Here is a 21,596-nt window from a genome sequence, read left to right on the forward strand (position 1 = left end):
TGAAATCAGGAAGCTTTGTTCAGCCAGTTCCTAATGGCTCTGGATTAGGTGGTGGTTTATGGTTGAGCTCTTTGTCCACTAATGCTTGTTGAAAATAGCTTTGGCTGGGAAGTGTTTCCAGTGCGATGATGCAGAACATCTGGGTGATGCTGCTGCTGCGTTTGAAGCTGATAGTGTCACATATTTGCTTGAAACTGCTCGAAGAGTTTGGGTAATTAGACATGTGGAATAAAAATGACATACAGGACATGAGTAAGAATAGCTTCTCTTGAATATCAGTGTTGCTTAATCCAAGCTTGTAGGTGCTTGTTGCTTGTCCTGTGGCTTTGCTGAATCCTGGCTGTTGACACTTGCTGTCTGACAGAGAAAATGTAGTGTTTGGTGGGATACTTTTTTCACAACAGTGCTTTGTGAATCATTAAAATGCTTTGGAAAAAAAAAAGAGAAAGGGTTTGTGTTCAATCTAAGAAAGTTCTTTGACTCTGTTTTTCTTATTTTTAGCGTCGGCTTCGTCATCTTCGGAATATTGCTGCACGTAACATCATCAATAAGAATGGTTATCGCCTCTTGGATACGTACTTCACTCTTCACTTGTGTGGTAACACCAAGATCTACAAAGGTAAACCAGGCTTGCTGTCAACCTTTTTGCTAGCTAATCTTTGAAATCTTTGAATTCTTATGATAGAAATTCTCTCTTTTTTCTTTCCCCTCCCCCTTGACAACTTGCTGCCATTGATTACATCACCTTTGCTAACACTGGAAAAGAGCTCTTTAGTTTCCTCAACTTCATAAAAGCTTTTGGTGTTAGCAGCCATGGAAGCAAAAGAGATGGCAGGTTTGGTAGTCTCTTAAATCAGCCTGTTTTTGTCATTGCTCTTCCCCCAGTGATGATGTAAGGAATTGGGAACTTCCAAGGGCACATAAAAGTGAAAGCTTTTGGAACTTTAGTTGTCTTTTTTGGGGAAGAGTATCCAACCCTGTACATGCCAGTTGTTTTACAGAATATACATCAGCACACAATGTTATCAAAGTTTTCAAAAAGTAGAATTGTCAGCCAATGACACGAAGCATCCAGGCATCTGTTCTAGTTTGGATAACTGTGTTCAAGCATTAGATCTCATCTCTTTCTTGCTTTGCTTTCCCACTACAGTATATAGCTCTTCATTGTGGAGAGATGTTATTAAAAAATACGTTTTTATTCTCCTTTTGGTGTGATCGGAGACGAATGTTGGTTTTCTCCTAATTTTTATTTTCATCTGGCACAATGCCAAATCTGGTATCTTGCTTTGTTTATTTTTTTTAGAAGGATAAGAATACAAAACTTTAGCTTGCTGCCTGGGCTTTGTTGTGGTGGTTGGTTGAACCTGTCACTTATGACTGTTTCTGTGGTGTTCAGTGTTAGGGACTGTTTTGCCCTTCATCAAAGCTTTATCCTTGGTCTCCAGTGGGCTGGGATATTGTACAAAATCTGTATTCCTGCCTCTAGAGCTGTCTGTCTAAAGTCTTTAAGCTCTTGCTTTGGCTGGGAAAGCCAAGCATCAGGAGTTGCTTATTCATACATCAGCAGTTGCTTATTCCCATTTAAATACAGGGTTGTTGGCACCTCTGTCAGGTAACTTGACTGTTCCCTCTCTGAGCACCTGGAACAGGTCACCCTCGCTCTACAAGAAAGCTCTGTAATTAATTTGTCCAAGCTTCTGTGTTCCAGGAAGATGGTGTGTGGCAAACCAGTTACTTTGCAAATGTCATCCAAATACTATTAAGTACCATGGCATGTTCTTTCCACAGAAATCGAAGCCTCAGTAAACTTTGAGAATTATCATGGGTATAAAGACGAAATGCTACATTTAAATAATGACTTGTAATAACTAAGTGTGAAAGAGTAATTTTAGTCAAAAGCATGACTACATTTCAAAGTCTTTCTCATGAATCAGTTACTAAAAAACTGGACCCACTAACGTTTGTCTTTCTTGAGTGTTAGTTATTTTAACTTTTTCTGTTTCAAATACTAAGATTTGTATCAGTATTTAAGGTAATCTAAAGGTGCTTTTTTACTTATTTTCCTTTAGAATTTTATAAGAGTGAGGTGATCAAGAATTCTCTGGTAAGTTCATTTAATGTGGAAAAACTTTGTTTTAAAAATTATATTTTCTGCAGTATATTGATTTCTCCACTGAATGACAACTGTTTAATGTGTCTTTCCACTGTTCAGTTCTGTTAGGAGCATTGTGTTCTTCTCCTCGTTTTCAGATTCTTTTCATGAGGGTTAGAATAGGAAGCTACTGAGTAGTAGAAATGCTGATTTCTATTAGCATCTTTGTGTTGTGTAGGAAAACAGCAAGGAACATGTACCTGCCATATATATACATAAGTTCTTTGAAGAACTAATAGCTGTAAGAAACTGAAGTTTGAAAACATTAGGTTTTCCAAATTTTTCAGTTTAGATTAGTGAAGGGGCCAGAACTGAACAGTTTATTACAAATGAGGAAGGGTAGTAGTAGGATGGGAGTAGGATGTTGCAAATGTTGGCTAAGGGAGTTTGAAAACCTGCTGAAGACTTTTTAATGCCTGCATTAACAAGGTAGAACTGCTCCATTTATAGCACCCTGGATAAATGCTTTGAAACTCTCCTGAATGGAAGAAAAGCTGTCTGCATACTCAAGACTGCTAACTTCTCCAATTTCTCTCTTAAGTTGATAGGATTTTTAGTTCTCTCTATTCTAAATCAGGAAAAGGAAAAACAAAAAGGGAAACTAACTGCAGAACATAAGCGATGGAATAACAAAAATCTAAATAAAAGATGTCTTGAGGACATCCGTATATCACCTATGGGTATTTTAATGACCTGGTATTCTTGTGCCTGAATAGCTATGAAATATCCTTTCTTGTTAGGAGAACTTGATTAATGCATTTCTTCTGTAATACTTACTGGTAACTTTGCCTCTCCCTTCTTTTCAGAGGCATCTTATTCCAAATTGGCTCATCCCAGTTCAGGGATGCTTGGCCATTTCCAAGCTGCTTAAGTGCTAGAAGGGAAGGCAAGTTCTTTCATGGGGTGGTCGGTTCCTACTTTTTGTTTTGGAGGAGCTACTGTTTCTGTGTTCAGCAGAGGAGGGAGAGAAATATATATAAAAGCACTTTCCCATTTCTGCTTTTGGACACCCTGTTGTCTCTTGGCACTAGTAATGTTGGATTGACTTGGTTTTCTTACAGCTTGGGTCAGTTCTTTGGATGTTGTTAGAGATGAGTGGAAATTCTTGGAACGTTGTGTTTGCAAATCCGAGTTCTGATGGAATTTGCAGTTTAGCTTAATGTGTGCTGCTTCTGAAAAGCTCTGGGTGCAAGTCTGATCTCATGGAATAAAGATGAGCTTTTAGTGACAGCATTTGAGGATTGAGCATCAGTCAAGGAGGAGTAGAATGTGAACAAATATGTCAGCAAATTGTGCAAATTTAATTATTGGGGAATAGATCAGCATTTAACTTTGGCAATACAAGCTATACACTGGTTTTCAGAAGCTGAATTATAACTGTGAAAGGAATGTTACTTCCATTTTGAAAGTTCCTGATTTGGTTAAACTGAATTAGTAATTTCTGAAGTAAATTCTTTGATGTCTTGTAATGGAAGGAAGCAAAACCCATTCACAGTTTCTGAAGTACTTTACAGCATGTACCTTTTAACTGAGGAATTCTCTCTAGCAAACAGTGTAAGGAAGCAGCAGAGATTGCTGGCTTCAACTCTTTGTGAACCTTGAAATGGCTGTTGTTCCTCATTCTTAAGATTTTTTAAAATCTTTGAGGGGGGCTTTGCTACTTTTTGAATTGTCAATGTTTGGACTAGTGTCAGCCTGTTTAAATTGTATTTATCCTTCTTTGAATACTCAGAATCCAACATGGAGGAGTCTGGACTTTGGAATAATGCCTGATCGTCTTGATACCTCTGTCTCTTGTTTTGTTGTGAGGATCTGGGGTGGCAAGAAGGAGCACTTCCAGCTTTTGATTGAATGGAAGGTCAATCTAGATGGGTTAAAGTACTTGGGCCAGCAGGTAACGTGAAAACATTTTTTCTCAGCTTTCTTCTTAAGGAAACAAAACATCTGGATTAATTAATGTGTAGTATGCTAAGAAAGGAAATGAGTCTTCAAAGGTTGTATTTTAAAGTTTGATTACAGATATCATGTTAGTTTACATCAGAGCTTTAAATCATAAAATCATGCAGTGGTTGGGGTTGGAAGAGACCTTAAAGATCATCCAGTTCCACCCCCCTACCATGGGTAGGGACACCTTCTGCTAGCCCACCCAACGTGGCCCACTTCCAGGCATGGGGCAGTCACAGCTTCTCTGGGCAGCCTGTGCCCTCACCATCCTCACAGCCAAGAATTTCTTCCCAATATTCTATTTAACCCTACCCTTTGGCAGTGAGAAGTCATTCCCCCTTGTCCAAAGTCCCTCTCCAGCTCTCTTGGAGCCCCTTGAGCCAGTGGCAGGGGCTCTAAGGTCTCCCTGGAGCCTTCTGTTCTCCAGACTGAATTCTCGAGTCTTACCTCTGTTAAGTTTCCCGCTCTCTTAGTTATTTTTGTCACCTGTAAATACAATAATAGGAAAGACGCTCCAGCTAGTGTTTCTGATTTCAAAGTAGAATGGCTGAACATAGTAACTGTTGTTAAAGTGTGAAGCAAACAGGTTTTCCATGGTTAAATTCAGTTTTCTCTTGAGATTTTATGTACTTCTAGAATTACAGGTGATGAAAAAACTGCTTTAGACTCTTGGAACAATTTTTGTTCATTTGGTGTGAAAATGTGCAGTAAGCTGGCTGTAAACTGATTTGTTTTCTTCCTTCCCTACAGATCCATGCAAGAAACCCAAATGAGATTATTTTTGGTCTCAATGATGGTTATTATGGAGCTTCATTTGAACAGAAGGTAAAGGTGTCTTGTATTTGTTCTGGCTTGTTGGTACTGGTGACAAACTGAAAGTCAATCAGTGAGCTTGATTTTTCACATTTGGATGCTCAGAACATTAAAATGCATTGTTTTGAGAAGAAATATTTTTTTGACATGACAGATAAGAACTAATATCTTGCCTTGGTTACATGGATATCTGTGGTGTTTTGAAAAGACTTAGGGTGTAGCATTTAAGGTCCAAAAATCCTTTGGTTACTGAAAATAAGCTTTGACTATATTCTTTGAGGCAGCCATTTCATTCAAACATAGGACATACTGAAAATGATGTTGTTGTTAAGACTCATTTTCATGGCAAATATAAAACCACAAAGTTTTGGTTATCAGCCTGAAGCCTAGAGTTTGTAGGTCTTTACTGGGAAGCTGTTTATTTGCTCATGCTGCACCTGTTTTACTCCATGGGTTTTTTCCCTCAAGTATCCACTACAGTATTTGTGCCTGTCCAGCCAGTATTGCCTATGATTATTGCCTCATTGATGATGAAAAGATTTAAACTTACCTGTTGTAAATACTGCATCTGACAGGTTTTTTTAATCCCAAATTGTTGCTGGCAGTGCTGTGGTACAGATAGGTTGTGTTAAGGAGTCCCTGGTTGGAGAGGAGATGACTCCTTGACACACAGCTGCACTTTCTGCATTCAGTTTTCCTGAAGCAGGATGCAATTGTAGTTCTTCAGGATTTCGGTACTGACAGCCTGGGCCTGAATTCGAAGATGGGGACATTATCTTCTTTTTCTGATTGTTGTCAGGACTTGTTCCCTAGCTCATAAGGTTTAAAGGTACTTCTTGGTTTTGGTTATAGAATCATATAATAGAATCGTTTGGGTTGGAAGGGATGTTCAGGACCATCTCATTCCAGCCCCCTGCCATGGACAGCGACACCTCCCACTAGACCTGGTTGCTCCAAGCTTCATCCAACCTGGCCTTGAACACTTCCAGGGATGGGGCAGCCACAGCTTCTCTGGGCAACCTGTGCCAGGGCCTCACCATACTCACAGGGAAGAATTTCTTCTCAATATCCAGTCTAACCCTGCTTTCTGTCAGTGTGAAGTCATTCCCCCTTGTCCCAGACTCACAGAGTCACAGAATATTCTGAGTTGGAAAGGACCCACTAGGATCATTCTGTCATTTCAGGCCCTTCTCCAAAGTCCCTCTCCAGCTCTCTTGCAGCTCCTTTAGGCACTGGCAGGGGCTCTAAGGTCTCCCCAGAGCCTTCTCTTCTCCAGGCTGAACACTCCCAGTTCTCCCAGCCTGTCTCCAGAGCAGAGGGGCTCCAGCCCTCAGAGCATCTCCATGGCCTCCTCTGAACTTGCTCCAGTAACTCCATGTCCTTCTGATGTTGGAGATCGCAGGATGCAGCACTGCAGGTTGGGTCTCTCACCATGCAGGTTCCTCATTCTGTATCTCTGTTGCAAATACAGTCATAGCCTGTCAGGTAGAGAAGCAAAGTAGGAATCTCTGGTAGCATTACTGGTGGACAAATTCTAAGTAATGCAGGCAATTGTAGTATAGTAATTGTCTTACCTGAATAAAAGAACCATAGCCAGAGCCTCTTTCTTGTTACTGTCACTGATTCTTCACTTTTTATTCTAGAGATGTCATAAAACTTTTAAATTCTATATCCTTGATAATATATAGGTATTAGGAGTTTTTACCTTTCTTCCTCTCTTCTGTCCAGCAGCAACTTGGCTGTTGCTGAGATGCTGAAAAAAAATGTTATCTTTGAGTCATGTTCTTACTCAAGTTGCAAGTTTTTTACTGCCGTGGATACTAAAAAGGTTGGGTTTCAAAGGTTTCAAAACCCTTTGTGTGTGCCTTCTGAGAGCACTGAAGGGTACTCTTTCTTTACTATAGATGTCTGACAGTAACTCTTCCAGTGTTTACAGCTTCTCTTCTCAGTATAAATACAAAAGTGTGCTGCCAATATAGCTGCTTTGTTCTTGATCACATTTGACTTTCACATAATTGTACCTCCAACTTCTGGACTTGAACAAGTTTATTATTATTTTGCAGCAGTAAGTTTGCTGGAATATTTCAGCAGGGTTCTGCTACTTTCATCAGAACCATGTCCAATGTATTTTCCTGTTTCCTTTCTGGCACTGGACCACTGAAGCACTTGTTCCTCTCTGTTTCACCCTCTCTACTAATCATACACTGAACCTTTACTTGGTGTTGCTTGAACTGGACCAATGTTTAAATAAGATAGATGTGTGCTTCAGGAATTTATTCTGAAGCTGTTAACCTAGATTTAAAGTGTTCCTTATCTTTGAGCAGCTTTCTGAATCTGATTTTGTCTGAGGCTTCATGTTTGTGTGTAAAACCAGTATTCACCAAGATTCAACATAATCAATTCTGGATGCTATAGTAGCTTTCCTAAAGCCAGGTTTCTCTTCCTCTGGTTTCCTCAATGCCTTCCTGACTTACAGATTGCCTTTCAACCATTTTATGTTTGCTGCTTCCAACTGATAGAACTCACCCTTGTTCTTGCAGTGATACCTTTTCAGAAAGTACATTGAGGGAAGCAAGTTCTAGTTAATGACTAGCTTTCTGTTGTCTCCTTAAAGAAGTAAAAGCAGAATTAGTCAATACAGCTCTCTGTAGCTCAAAATAATTTGACTATTGTCAGAGGCATGGGGAAAAGAAAAATAAGGTGTATTTTTTTAGGGATGCTGAATTGTGGCTTTCATTTCCTTTCATCAAGAAGAAAAGACCCTCATCTTTGGAAAGCTGTATCTCTCTCTTTTTTTCGTCTGTGGTCTCCATCAATGTAGGTAGAGTCTTTCCCCACATATGCATATTCTTTAAGTATTTTTTAGCAGCTAGATCCTGGCCACTCTGCACAAGCAAAGCCTTTTTGTGTGTTTACAAGTATATGTGCCTATATCTAGTAAACATGGCAGAGAAAATGACATAGTGCTCTTTTGGAGGGTAAACTTCCTAACAGCTAAGTCTGAAACCCTTACATTACATGTTCTATAAATTTCCTCAGGGTAGAACAGTTTGCATACACCACTTGGTGCCTGACTCTTTGGAAAATTCCTTTCAACACTGTAGCACAGGGGAAAAAGAAAAGGCTGAAAGAGATTGCTGCTGCAAATTCTTTCACTTCTAAAACCAGTTATTCTAGGTCAGTCTTCTTTTTCTCTGAAAAATGTTGCACTTTGCTTTCTGAAGGCAGTGTTTGTTGAAACACCATCAACTTCATGCTGTTAAATCCTAGAATGGTTTGGGTTGGAAGGGACCTTAGAGCTCATCTAGTTTTACCCCCCTGCCATGGGCAGGGATACCTTCCACTAGATCAGGTTGCTCCAAGCCCCATCCTACCTGGCCTTGAACATTTCCAGAGACAGGGCATGATGATGCTGGTACCTTGTGCATTTTCAGTTTTCCACCATCCTAGTTCTTTCAGACATTAAGATGTTTTTATTTTGGTATTTTTTTATGGAAGGCTGTCTGGATTTCAGAATTTAGCATCCAGTATCTTGGGAATGGAAATGAGGAGCTGAGAGAGCTGCTGGGATGGTGTCCCTGTAGCAGTGTGATGTGCTACATAGCATGTAGAACTCAGGATTATTTAGGTGGAACCATATTTTTGGTGGAAAGGAATGTCTGCTGTATGGCCTATGGTTAACACAGTTGTGTCAGGAGATGTTGACGTTTAGCTCTGAATTTCAACATCATCTATATGGAGACAGACTCCTGTTGGGGCAAGAAAGAATCTGTAGGCAGGGATTGTGGTACTCAGAATCCATCTCTATCTGTTGCAAAGCTGGCTGATCACAGGTACCAGGCGGGCTGCTTTATACACTAAAATAAGTGCCTTTTTTCCTGCAATCCATAATCTTTCTGACAGTGCTGCTGGGTGGCTTGACCTGCTTAAAATTTACTTTATCATGTAAAGGAACACTTCCGAGTTTGTGGCTTTTCTAGGAATTTGTGTGACTGTGCCTGATATGGAAAAGCTCAATATATGGCATTTGAATCATAAGGCATCGGTGTTCGTCTGTTACTCTTTTGATCCCTCTTGTGCGGAATGGGCACTTTGGTCTCTTAAAAGAACAACTTTGTGTTATTCTTACTTTGTAACTTCCAGAAACTTGTTCACGTTTCTCAAAACTAAGATTACTTTGATCTTTTAATGTGTTACAGCATGGATAAAGGATAGAGCTTTATCTCGTGGTCATGTAATTCTCTGGCACGTGACTGATTGGGCTCTCAGGTCTGAAGCTGAAGAATGGCAGTGCTGTCAGTTGCAGTTTTCAAGTGTTTCTGTTCATAAAATTCAGTTATGGATTAAAGTTCAAGAAAACACACTGTGTGTCTAGAACACAGATAAACTGATAGGTCTTTTATACCTTTTATAGGTAAGTGGTATTGTTTCTACTTACCATAGATAAAACATGTATAAAGACAGATTTAAAATACACTAAATGCAAGATCATTTATTCTACTAAAAGTGCACGCTCTTAGTCAAGATGGATTTTTTAAAATTATTTTTTAAATAATAATTCTTCCTTGTCTTAAGGATCACTCAGATACTCTGAAGAACAGTCTTCTCCAGGTGGATCAGAACTGTGTTCGTAACTCTTATGATGTCTTCTCTTTGCTTAGGTAAGGTTTTTGATAATATTTTGTAAAAGCTATTGTAACTTTTCTTGTGTGTGTGTGTGTGTGTGTGTGCGTGGAAGGGATCTTTCCAAATATTAAAAAACCTCAACATTCTGGTGTGGAATGTGCAAAGAAGATACCAAGGTTTTGCCAATTTACTTGCATAGTGAGGAGCTGGGGTGTGGTGTATGTGTGTTCTGTGGATGTCACTGGGCTTCTTACATGTGGATTCTTGAGTGCTCCGAACCTAGGACTGGCTGTGGAGCTGGCCCATGGACATGCCTTGTGAATGTCAAAATCATGGAGCTTCTTTGTTGGAAAGTTTCTGTGGAAAGCCCCTTCTCTGTTCTCAACAGCAATAAAATTTGTTTAAATACAAGAGAACATATGTCGAGACCCAGTTATTCCAACACAGATGTGGTCTAAGAAAGGTACTGTGGTTTTTTGCTTTTGGGTGGCTACTTAAATGTCTGTGGTGATAAAAAACATGAAGTGTTAGTATTCAGTTAAGCAAGATGTCCTTTTTCAGATCTGCTTTAATGATGATATTAAAGCAGAATATTAGTTACTAGAAAATATTAGTTATGAAAAAATATAATTGTTGTCCACCACTGTCAGTAGGTTGGTCTTGAGGAATCTTTGTATAAATTGCATTTTACAAGACAGGTTAATAACTTCAGGTCTGCAATAAAGGCAGTAGATGTGCTATGAAGGAAACCCTTGAGTAGGAGATGTTTAATATGCTGTCAAAAGTCTATGTAAAAATACATTTGACTTTTTGTATCAGTTGTACAAGTTAAATCCATTTGATCGTGTTGACAGTAGGTGTCAGTGTTGCCTGTCTGAAGAGAGGAAAAGTTAACTTAGGTTGCCTATTCAGATTTCCGTATTTAAGCTCTCTGAAAATTTGAGTGTGCTGTTTCTTGAGCCTGTAAAGCATATTTAAACTGAAGGCTACTTTCTAAATGTTTGTTTTCCGTGCTTTTAGTGGGAAACAACCGGGGGGATGTTAGAAAGTTCTGATTACATTCTGGCACAGTCCATTAGAAGAGAGCTCTTGTACTAACTAACATTAAGTATACCCTGAATACTTTATTCATGAGTGTTTTTCACATTTTGTGTGCACATCTATGTAGTATGAAGCACGTTCCAGAAAAAAACCTCACTATTCTACTAACTGGTCATTAACTTGACCAGCTGGACCCCTGTCTAGCCCTGTGTAATTGATCTGTAATCCTTCTTCTGAACATGCCTGACTGGTTTTCCTCAAGCTTACAAGAAATGAAGATGTCAGCTGTGATAAAATTCATTTTGCTGAGTGCCTACCAGTGCTGTTTTGAACCCTGACTACTGGAGCTTCTCTCAGTTTGGGGGGATGGAAGAGTCCAGGCTCAGTCTCTCACAGTGCCTAAGCATGCTGTTGGGTTTAGTTTCTGATAAGCTCTGTCTCTGAGCTGAGACATCCTCCTTTTTTATTTTGTCCCAAAAGAACAGTGTTTTCCAGGCCTCAGAACCAGGCCTGCTGCTGATTGTATTTCAGTGGATTCTGCATGCCATATCAAGGGGGTTACATTGCATTGTGTAGTTCCAGCAGAAGTTAAAACTTGTAATTTGTGACTCTACCTAGGTGTCATTTTTGTCTGATTTCATTGTAGCTGGGAAAGTTTGTCAGGAACTAAGGCAGAGTCCTCTTGTGTAGTTTAGAATCCTTTCTATTCCCTCTCACATTAACTCTGCTTTTTTACAGGTGAATTTTCTATACTGCTGCTTACCTTTGATATCAAGCTGAAAAGCCTGGTGTTTGTTTTAAAATAATCTCTTGTCCCTTTTTGTCACTTGTGAGGAATGAGACAACTCTTGGTTCTTAATTAAAATAATTAAGAACAATTTATTAAAAGAACAATCAGAAAAAAAAATTCCAAGTACAAAATAATTATAAAGCCAAAAAAACCCAAAAACCGGGTCTGCAGTGATTAGAGACCTTGTTGGCTGAACCGGCTCAGAAGTCCCAAGGCAGAGACCTTACAATGCTGTGGAGACTTCAGCTACCCCAAAGTCTGAATGGTTAAATTGCCTCTTTGAAAGAGGTAGAGGCCTGTGCTCCTACCACCAGGCTTCACCAGCAGCTAATCTGAGGTGAAAATGGCCCCTCCGAGCTGGTGGCCAGCAGTTTTACAAAGTCTGGGTCCTGCCCATGACCGTCCGCTGTCCAGCCTTCATGGTCCTGGATGATTGGTGGTGTCTTGAGGTGAGGTAATCTCAGTCTGCCAATGGCTCGCTGCTGTCTAAGGGAAAGATGTCATCGGCTCCAAGGGCGGGAAAAGTCCTCATTAAAATTCCAGGTTGCCATGGTGCTGAGCTGCTGACCAATGGCCAGGCTCTAAAAATAACTCCCTGTCAGTTAGAAGGTCTCCTTCTTGGCAAAGCTCAAAACTCACTTAAAACTTAGAAAGGTTAAGAACACTTGGTAAAAGGTCTAAAATTGGATTATAAATATTTCAGAGAACTCTTAAAAACAGGGTAATTAACTTGGACACATACAGGAATTAAGACATTGTGGGTTTTTACAATTTTTAGGGACTAAAGAGGGGAACAAACTTACGGAACTTAATATTAACAAAGGATTTTTAACGAGGAATTATGTAAAACACTCTTGAACCAACTAATCAGGGGAATAACTTTGGAACTTAATAGCTCTCAACTGGGTTGATGGGTAATTTGAATAAACAATAATTAAACAATTAACAATTAAAAGTTGAAAACACTTAATATGCAAAGGCCAACACTCCATTTCATATATGACATCATGTGTCCTTTGTCTCCTACCAAGTAATTTGGTTTGCCACCTCCTCCAGGAGTCCATGCTTGAATAACCAGCCCATGAACTCCTTCCAAAGATAGTTGATATGAGTGTGTTCCTCTTCGAACAGAAGAGAGAGATGGGCATAATTTGAATTGTGATTCATTAGACAGAATGTACTTTGGGAAGAAATGAGTTTCTGTCTTCCTTCTTCTGTCCATTGGCTGTAAAGAGAATATTGAGGTGTCCACACCATAAAGATTTGCATCTGGTCACATAAATACCATGTTTTGAAGAGTTTCTCATGATATTTGTGTGTAGCAAAAATTCATAAGCTGCACATGTGGTTTCCTAATATTTTCACAATAAATATGAATATGAAGAACAGCTTGTACTGGCTTTATTTAAACTTCTACAAAAGGAAGCAAACCCTGGTGACAGTGGGATCTGAGTCCCAGTTGTTGTGGTGGTACTATGCTGCCAGATGTGGCAAAGCCACTGATAGCCAAAATGGAGAGAACTGGTTCTAGCTCATCCCCTAACTCTTGACTGCGCTATGAGAACTTCTGTGGTTGATCTCTGTTTCAAAACTGCTTTTGGGGGAAGAAGTGATGTAGTTTTTATCCTCAGAAGTGAATAGATAAAATTCTGAAGCTTGTGAATAGACCTTAATGGAAAGTGTATGCTTGGCTCAAATTATGTTGATTAAAAAAATTAATTGGGAATGAGAGTGTGTGAACAGTAGAAATTTTTTGTGCAGCGGATTAAGATATTGCTTGTGTGTTCAGATGCTGAATTACATGGATTTACAAGTTAATTAAGCAGGAGGAAAAGGTTAAACATTCAGGCAACTCCTCTTTACACAAAGGAGGTCTCAGCACCTCTTGCAGCTCATGACTTTTTTTGTTCTGGGACAGGGAAAAGATCTTCAGGCAAACATGATGCCGCTTGTAAGTTGTTTGTGCCATGTGGAAGTGACGGATGTTCTTCCAGCCATTTGCTTTAAAAGGCCTAACAAACAAAAATTCACCACATCAACTGGATAGCTCAAATTTTGAGGGTTTTGTCCCTTGTCATATTTCTGGAAAAGAGATCATTTAAAGACTTTCTAAACATTATGTTGCTGGTAGTAATAGTTATAAAGTAACATGTTTTACCTTTCACACAGCACTTGGGATGGGCCAGATTCATCTGAGGTCATGTTCTGGACATGTCTCAATAATCAAGTTCCCAGCACGTTTTCAGCACTAATGAGAATAGGTTTATATTTAGTGTTCTCTTGGTTTTCTATCCTTCCTTTTCTTAAAGCTTTGAAAAATAGATACTTATTATTAAGTGGTGTTGGGAAGATGAGATATCACTAAAGAAAGGGCTTAAAATGCTATGTATTAAAATTCTACTTCAATTTCTAAATACAAGAATTAATATAGTGTATTCTGCAACAGCTTTTTGTGTTGCTGTGACACTTAGAGAGCAATTGGCCTGTGCCTCTAAATGTGTGAATGCCTGAAATCCTCCCATATTCTGCCTGGAGACAAAAAGTGCTCTAAGAACTAGTGAAAGTCTGCCCCACTGAAGTTTTACTTCCTGTAGTTTTTATTACTCTATTCAGAACTGCCATCTCTGTGGCTTAACTGTTCTTCAGCAGATGGCATGGTGTGTTTATGGTATTTAGCCAGCCAGTTAGTGCAGATTGAAAACATTTTGCTTGTGTTTTTGTTTAAAAAAGTGTTCCTTAACAACAAAACCAACAACAAAATCTGATACTGTCACAATTTGAGTGCTGGGATGGGTAAAAAGACCAGCTCCAGGTAGCTGCTTAATATTGTTAGTGTCTAATCTGGCAGAATTTGATTTTAATAATATTTCTGGTATTAGTTAATGGGGCAGAGGTATGCTTCAAGTGACAGGCTTTGCTTCAGGGTTTGCCATCTGTAATATAGGTGTTCATTTAAAGGAGAGTGCGGTGTCTTGTCACTGAAGAGATATTATTTAAGAATACAAATGTTGGTAGTGTTTGTCTGTGATCCGAAACTGAGATATTCATAAAATCACCTTTGAGTGACCCAAGGCTAAAACATATTGACATGATATAAAATCAGCTTTTTGTTTAGCTCTGCTTACTTTAGGAAAGATGTTTTTAAATAGTTATTTTGCTTTTATTTAAACTCTTCCATCTTTATTAGCAGTTTTATTGAATAAAAAGAAGTTGATCTTTGAAAATAGAAATGAAGACAAAATATATGGTCAATGTAGGCTGCCGTGGAGCTTAAAAACTTATTAGTGGCTCCTCAGAGTAGTTTCTCTGAGACTAGAGTCACTGAGATTGCGTATGCCAAATGTAGTAACTGCCTTTGTGCAGCTATTTTTAGCAGATAGAAATTATGCTGAAAGTGAAGCTGTTTTTCATAAGCTCAGAGGAGGGAATAGTGCAGTGCACAAGGGCCTCGTGGGCTTAAGCTGCTCAGTGCTAAGGTGTATCTCAGGTACATTGACTTGTCTTCTGTAAACCGGTCCATCTTGATCAGTGTCCTGTCTGACAGGAGCTCAGCCAGACTTTGCTATTGATTTATTGATTTTTTGCTATAATTGATTTAAGTAGCAGTTCCAAACTTTAGGCTTCCAGTTGTTTAGTGGGGTTAAAAGGAGGTAAAGGAGGAAGAAGACATGCTCTCATCACCGGCTATCTGACTTCAGAGAGTTGCAGAGCATCTGATAAATGCAGAGGCGAGCCGTGCAAAGCTGTACTGCCTTTTGAACTTCCCTGAAGTTCCTCTATTTCCATCTTCATCTCCATGAAAGAAGTGAACCCAATGGAGCTAGGCACTAGATGGGACTACATGGAAATGAGTTGCTTTTGCTACCCTATTCTTTTTGGCATGCTGGTAGCTGCATAGAGATAAGGGCAGGCAGAAAAGACTGTAGGGACTACTGGTGGGTTCGGTCGGACCGGGCGTAGACGGACGGAGACGAGAGATCTCTATAGGCAGATCTTGGGACATGTGGTTTATTGCAAAGGGCGTGGGTATAGGGGCACTGCTTAGAGCTGCAGCTGGCAGCTCTGAGCAGGCCCAGGAGAGCAAGAGAGTAAGCGAGTAAGTAAGGAGAGAGAGAGAGAGAGAGAGTGTAAGAGTGTGCGAAGAGTAAGAGAGGAATGGAATGGAATTGGAATGGAATGGAATGGAGAGTGGTGAAGTCCTGGTTACAATACAATAAATCATCTCCTGTACTGAATATTCTAATTGTCACTAACCAATCTAATACAGGATACAAATCCTATAGCATTTACATACAGCCTATAAGAGTTCTTATATTACCATAGAGTGTTACATCTTAACTTCTAAAAACTACTCTTTGGACCCCTTCTGCTGAGCTAGTAGGGTCTGCTCTGACCCTTGGACCTGCCTGCAAGCAGAGGGTATTGTTTAATCAAGAGGGGATTACCTTCAGTCGGCCATACCATTGTTTTCCAGTTGTTCAGTAACTAAGACTTGGTATTTCAAAAGTGGCTTTCATTTCGATGTTGCCTGTAGTTTTCATATTCCCAAAATCTTTTGTCAGGCAATCATATTTATAGGGCTTTCCTGTTTCATCTTCCCCAACATAAGACCTAGTTAGTTAAATTTCAAAATATGCACTGATAATTAAGTCTCCTGTTTCTAGCTTTTCCCTTTGCTATCCTTTACTCAAAGAAGGGTCCCAAGTCATAGCTGTGACCAAAACCTCTCTAAATACAGTTAGGGATGTTCATGCGGTGGAACAGTCACATACCATCCTTTTATAGAATGTGAATGGGTCAGGAAAGGTGATCACTAATAAATAACCCAATGCTCTTGCAGTGCCTTGCTCTAGCTTTTTCTATGAGATCCTAGCAATCAAATTGCAGACTTTTGGACTTCAGTGTTGATACTGCTGCTGCCATCATCCTCTCCCAGTAGATGTGGAAATGCATCATCTTAACTGTGGAATAAGTTGTAGGATTCCTCTTACCTGCTCTTGAATCACAAAGTTCCTCTGCTAAAACATCCCTTTGCTAGTGATAAGCATTGGGAGGTTTTTTTTGTGATGGCCAAGTTTGATGTTTCTAAACAGGAAGATTTGCACCTGGAAGACTTAGCACTTTGTACCCAATAAGCAGCCAGGACCAGGCAGGCATCCCCCCTTGGCTTTGGACAGGCAAATCCAGGTGGTCTAAGGCCAGGATGAATTAATAAGAGCTGGAATCAGACCTCTAGAGTGCCTCTGTATGCTTAATTAAGCCGTCCTGAAATGGATGAACAGTTTAACAAGTGTCATCCTTCTTGGCCTGAAAACTTTGTGGGTTGGAATTGTGCTGTGGTGGCTTCCTGAGAAGCAGCGATGGAGATGAAAACTGGGGTCTGATTTTTCTCTGTTTTGACAGGTTCCTTAGGGATTTTTATTAGTGGCATCAGACTTCCAGACAAATACATTCCCAGGCATTTTACTCTGTGGTGCTGAGCTGTATGGGAACTGAGGCTATTCAGTCATTAGAACACTCAACTTACAAGCCTGCCTTTTGCCAAAATCTGTAGCAGAGAGTGGCGTGGGTCATGGCAAGTTGAAACAGTCCATGAAGCATAAGAACAGTAGGTGTTTTTTTGTATGTTAACTGGTGGGTTAGTAGTCTGTTGCTGCTCTGATCTTCAATTTTCCTAATATATCATATGGAATAAACCACCCTTGCAGTGGCACATTTTTAGCATAGGTATATTGCTAGTTTTTGGTCAAATTTGGTTTCAAAGCACTTCTGAGAGGAATTACACAAAGCTTTGCAGGACTTCAAAAGTAGCTTTATTCTGCCTCTTTATTTGTGACAATATGTAAAAGATGGTGTCAATGAAGCAATACTGAGAAGTCAGAACCCAGTCCTGCTCCTTTTTCTGGCTCTATGAAATTAATGAAAAACAGCACGTTGTAGAATCATAGAATAGTTTGGGTTCAGAGGGACCCTTTAAAGATCATCCAGTTCCACCTGCCTGCCATGGCAGACCAGGTTGCTCCAAGCCCCATCCACTCTGGCCTTGAACACTTCCAGGGAGGGGGCATCTACTACCATCTTAAGCAACCTGTGCCAGTGTTTCACCATTCTCATTGTAGAAAATGTCTTCCTTATCTTTAGTCTAAATAGCCAAGTGTCACTGAAGGAGAGTCTAAGTAATTTACTGATGGATATCTGAAAGTTTCTAAGAAGGAAGATTTTGTGAACATCAGGGCTGTTTATTTTTGTTACATCTTTGTCATGGATTTGGCCATGAGAATGGTGCTGTGAGTTGCTTTCTCTTCAGCCTGGGCAAAGATTTTGGTGAATGCAATCATGTCTCTAAAATCCTCAGAACTATCCAACCACAACAGGGAAAGTCAAGGCAGCATTTTGACTGAGAACAAATAAAAGGGATTAAGATCTTGCCCTGGGGAAAATGCTCCAATAAATTTGCTAATTAAAGCGGGGAAGGGTGGGGAATGTATGGAAATCTGAGAAGCTGCAGAACACTCCTGAGAGCATTATGACCATCCTTGTCAAGTGGGAGTTTTGACTACTATAGCTGCAGAATTCCACTTCTCTTGGAAGAAAACTCAGATTTGAATTTGGGGGTGGCTTCCAGGAGAAAGTGCAGCAGTATGAAGCTTTGAAACATGAATCACCTGAATATTGGCTAGTGTTCCACCTCCTTCTTCCTCCACTGCGTAAGCCTGTACTCTGCGGTCACAAGCACTTTATCAGTTGTGTGACCTTGAGTGGAAGAACACAATCAAGTGGAGAGCAAGTGGTCTCTTTCTGGCGGGGGGCGTTAAACGCATTCAGTCTGAATTTGTGCATCTTTCTTTTCAGTTGTTTAGTGAATCCCAGTCTTAGGCTTGCTCACTGTCTCAGAGTGAGAATTGAAACTTCTATGAAGATTTGTTAGGAAAAGGCTCTTGAATTCTGCTGGTGATACTGTCCACCTGGCAGAGTTGTCTTCACATGTTTATGCACTTTGGAAATTTGATTTGCATCTAATTTACCTTTTTCACTAACTACAGTGTCTTGAATATGATTCTGTGTGCCCTGGCAGCAAGGTTTCTGTAATCACAAACTGAGAAAGAACAAAAAGAAGCTTCCTCTGTAATTGGCCACATTGATTTTTGAATTAAAAAAATCAACCCATTAATCCATCCATTTAACTGGAGTTAAATCTGTGAACTGGAATAAGAGAACTAGAGACAATCTCACATTTTGTCGCTTCATTTCTCAAAAAAATTGACTGAGTTTTACTTTAAGGCTCTCCTCTTCCATTCATGCCCTGTGAGTATTGAAGGTGATCTATATCCTAGCTAGCTTCCTTAAATATTCCTTGAACTGGAGGCTGGAACTTGCCCTGCTGCCCATTTAATAAAAGTGTTTTTTCGTTTTCTTTGTCTCCAAATAGCTCGAAGCATTCACTGTTGCGGTCCTCAAATCCACATGGACTTGATTATTTTAAAACTTGAGTCTTAAATATGTAATGCTTACATGTAAGTGATTTACATGTAGGATTCAGAATTGTTTGAAAGAATGATGGAAAATTATCTGTGCTGTAACAGCACTGTCTTGTGTGAGTTTCTTACAGCATTGGGTCTTGTAGAGGCTTAATGTCATAAATGTCTAAGTCAGACTTGCATTTTATTTCTTCTTACTCCCTACTGTCTTTTCTTGCCCTACATCTGCTTTTGACAAATTGTAGGTATAGATTTCCGAAGAAATTGGAAAGGGAGTATATGATTATAAATTGGAATTTTTTTCTTGTGGGAAAGCAGATGTAGCAAATCATGGTTTAAGGGGTTATGGAAAAAATGTTATAGCTGGCTGGCACTCTCCAGAATCTGAATTTGTGGACTGATATAAAGTAGTGTGCCTTCCAGTTTCTGAATTTAATAGGAAAGTCTTTAATTTTTTTTTTTTCTTTAATAATAGGTTTGGGTACTTTACTTCCAGGACCCTACATGTCACTTACTGCCAGAAGTGTTCCATTCTATTTTCTAAATCCCATGTAGTAATTCTCAGTTTAAATGTAGTCTTGCTGTAAACAAAGGTTGTTCTGGCAAGTAAGACAAGAGGCATTCTCTTGTGAGAAGGAGCTGCAGTATGTGACTGCTATAATTAATGGATGTATTTATGGCTAAAAGTTCTGTACATGAAAAATCCAGATGTGTCTGATAGAAGAAAATAGATATTTGGAGTGGATGGTAGAACTGCAAAATCATATATCAACTGTCTGATAAAGCTGAGACACTTTCATTAATGTAAATATAAGCATATGTTATCTTAATGTTGGGGGTTAAGATTTTTCCTTTTGTTTCTTTCTCTCATGGAATTTTGTCCCATGTGTTGCTAAGAGACAATAATGACTGCTACTTAATAGAGACAAAAGATGTAGCCAAGGAGGAGGGGAAGGGCAGCTGGTTGTACTATTGTAGCTGAGGGGGCATCTTGGGAAGGGCAGAGATACTGTGAGATTTTGGCTGGGGGGTTCGGGGCCAGGCTCGGCTTCTCTCTCTCGCTTTCGGGGTTGGAGGCAGGACAGCCAGGTGGTCTGCGGTCACAGCCTGGAGGGTTTGCTGCCACTACGGAGCATTGTCCTTCCACTGAGTCTCCTGCTGTGCGTGAGCCTTTGCTCATTAGAGCAGCTGTGAACTGGGGAACTTACTAACACCCAATCTGACTGGAAAGGACCCTAACCATCTATTCAGGGGAAAACCTGGGAGCCCGACCCTCTTCCTATTCCCGGACAGCATTTCTCCTCAGCTGCCTGCAGCAGCCATGCTCCACTGCTTTTTGCTGCTGCCTTGGGCTTTTTCGCTACACTCTAACCCAGCACCCCGTGTCCCCCTGACCCCCGTGGCTCCTGCTGAGACTGGAGTTTTCTGTTACATTTTGTGTGCCACCCCGCGGGGTGTGCCTGCTGCTGCCATCCCAGCCACCACTCCGAGGTTTCTGCTGCAGTCCATTTTTGCCATCCAGCTTGCCTGCCATTACCATGCAACTGAGCTCGCACCACAGCGCCCCCTGCAGGCGCGGGGAACCATCACACCCACCCTGCCTGGCCAGGAGCCACCAGCGCCCCTGCCGGCTGTGAGCGGAACTGCACAGAAGGGGAAAGGGCCCGACAGCCGAGAGAGGCTGGCACTGGGTTCCTGGTTCTGTTGGTTGTTGCTGGCATAGTTATTGTTGTTTGTTTGCCTTGTTTTATATATATATATATATATTCTTATATATATATATATATATATATATATATATATATGTAAAAGTAAAGAACTATTATTCCTTTTCTCATATCTTTGCCTGAAAGCCCCTTAATTTTAAGGTTATAATAATTTGGAGGGAAGGGGGTCACATTTTTCTATTCCAAGGGAGGTTCCTGCCTTCCTTGACAAACACCTGTCTTTCAAACCAAGACACTTAATAGGCACAACTCTCACTACACTCCAGCTTTCAGTTTTTTAGAGATTGCAGCCAGGAATGAATTTGCTATACAAACTAGTAAATCGCTGGACTAATGCACGAGCAAGAGAGACCAGAATACTGCAGCGTATCTTAAAGGAAAGTGCTCCAGCTGAACCTGAAGACTCACTGCAGGCTTGAAGAGAGTGAATCTGTTGTTACAGCACATTCCCAAGTTGTAAAGTCACGTATGGACTGCTGCACTGTTCAGTTCCCTGGGAAATAAGGAAGACTGATTGGTGTTGCATACAAGACAAGAACATTATGGCAAAGAAATCCTGTAATGATGAAGAAGTCCAAAACTTGGTAACCTTTTCCCCCCCACCCCCCTCCAAGCCAGTACCAAAGTTGGATTGATTGGTGGAACACTGTATGCTAGAATGGTTTCAAATCTTACAGCCAAGGTAGAAAGTAGGTTGTAGACCTTTTTTTTGGGAGGGTGGTGGTTGTTGGGGAAAGCAATTTGAATTCAGACTTGAAAAGCCTTGAGGAAATAACCTAAATAGCCTGTATTTCAGGAACCTGGGATCTAGAAAGTGAAGAGGAGAGATGTTGAAATTTTATGTGCTGGGCCTTTGTAGATCAAGTAGGGATGCAGCTTTGTTGGACTTAGCTTATAATACATGGATTATGCTTTTAAAGTATCCAGCTGTCTTCTGAACTGTCAAAGGAAGGAGAGGTGTTTGTGTCTTCTTTATCTCCCCCATCTCAGAAAGCAGGTGCTATGGGAATGGAAGTAGAACAGCA

The 21,596-nt window shown here is 40.2% G+C and overlaps 1 protein-coding gene across 4 annotated transcripts in view; it reads left to right on the forward strand.

The window, feature by feature from the left end:
• UVRAG (UV radiation resistance associated) overlaps positions 1-21,596 on the forward strand; it is a 101,014-nt gene that overhangs the window by 14,920 nt on the left and 64,498 nt on the right. For 3 of the 4 annotated variants that reach the window (XM_032097727.1, XM_032097733.1, XM_032097740.1), the window contains exons 2-6: positions 502-619; positions 2,070-2,104; positions 3,885-4,046; positions 4,847-4,921; positions 9,485-9,570. In XM_032097727.1, coding sequence (XP_031953618.1) covers positions 502-619; positions 2,070-2,104; positions 3,885-4,046; positions 4,847-4,921; positions 9,485-9,570 — 476 coding nt within the window. Of the gene's footprint in view, positions 1-501; positions 620-2,069; positions 2,105-2,958; positions 3,039-3,884; positions 4,047-4,846; positions 4,922-9,484; positions 9,571-21,596 lie in introns of those variants that run through there. The other variant, XM_032097749.1, reaches the window with a different exon arrangement.

Source organism: Corvus moneduloides, chromosome 2, assembly GCF_009650955.1.
Source record: "Corvus moneduloides isolate bCorMon1 chromosome 2, bCorMon1.pri, whole genome shotgun sequence".
Taxonomy (NCBI): domain Eukaryota; kingdom Metazoa; phylum Chordata; class Aves; order Passeriformes; family Corvidae; genus Corvus; species Corvus moneduloides.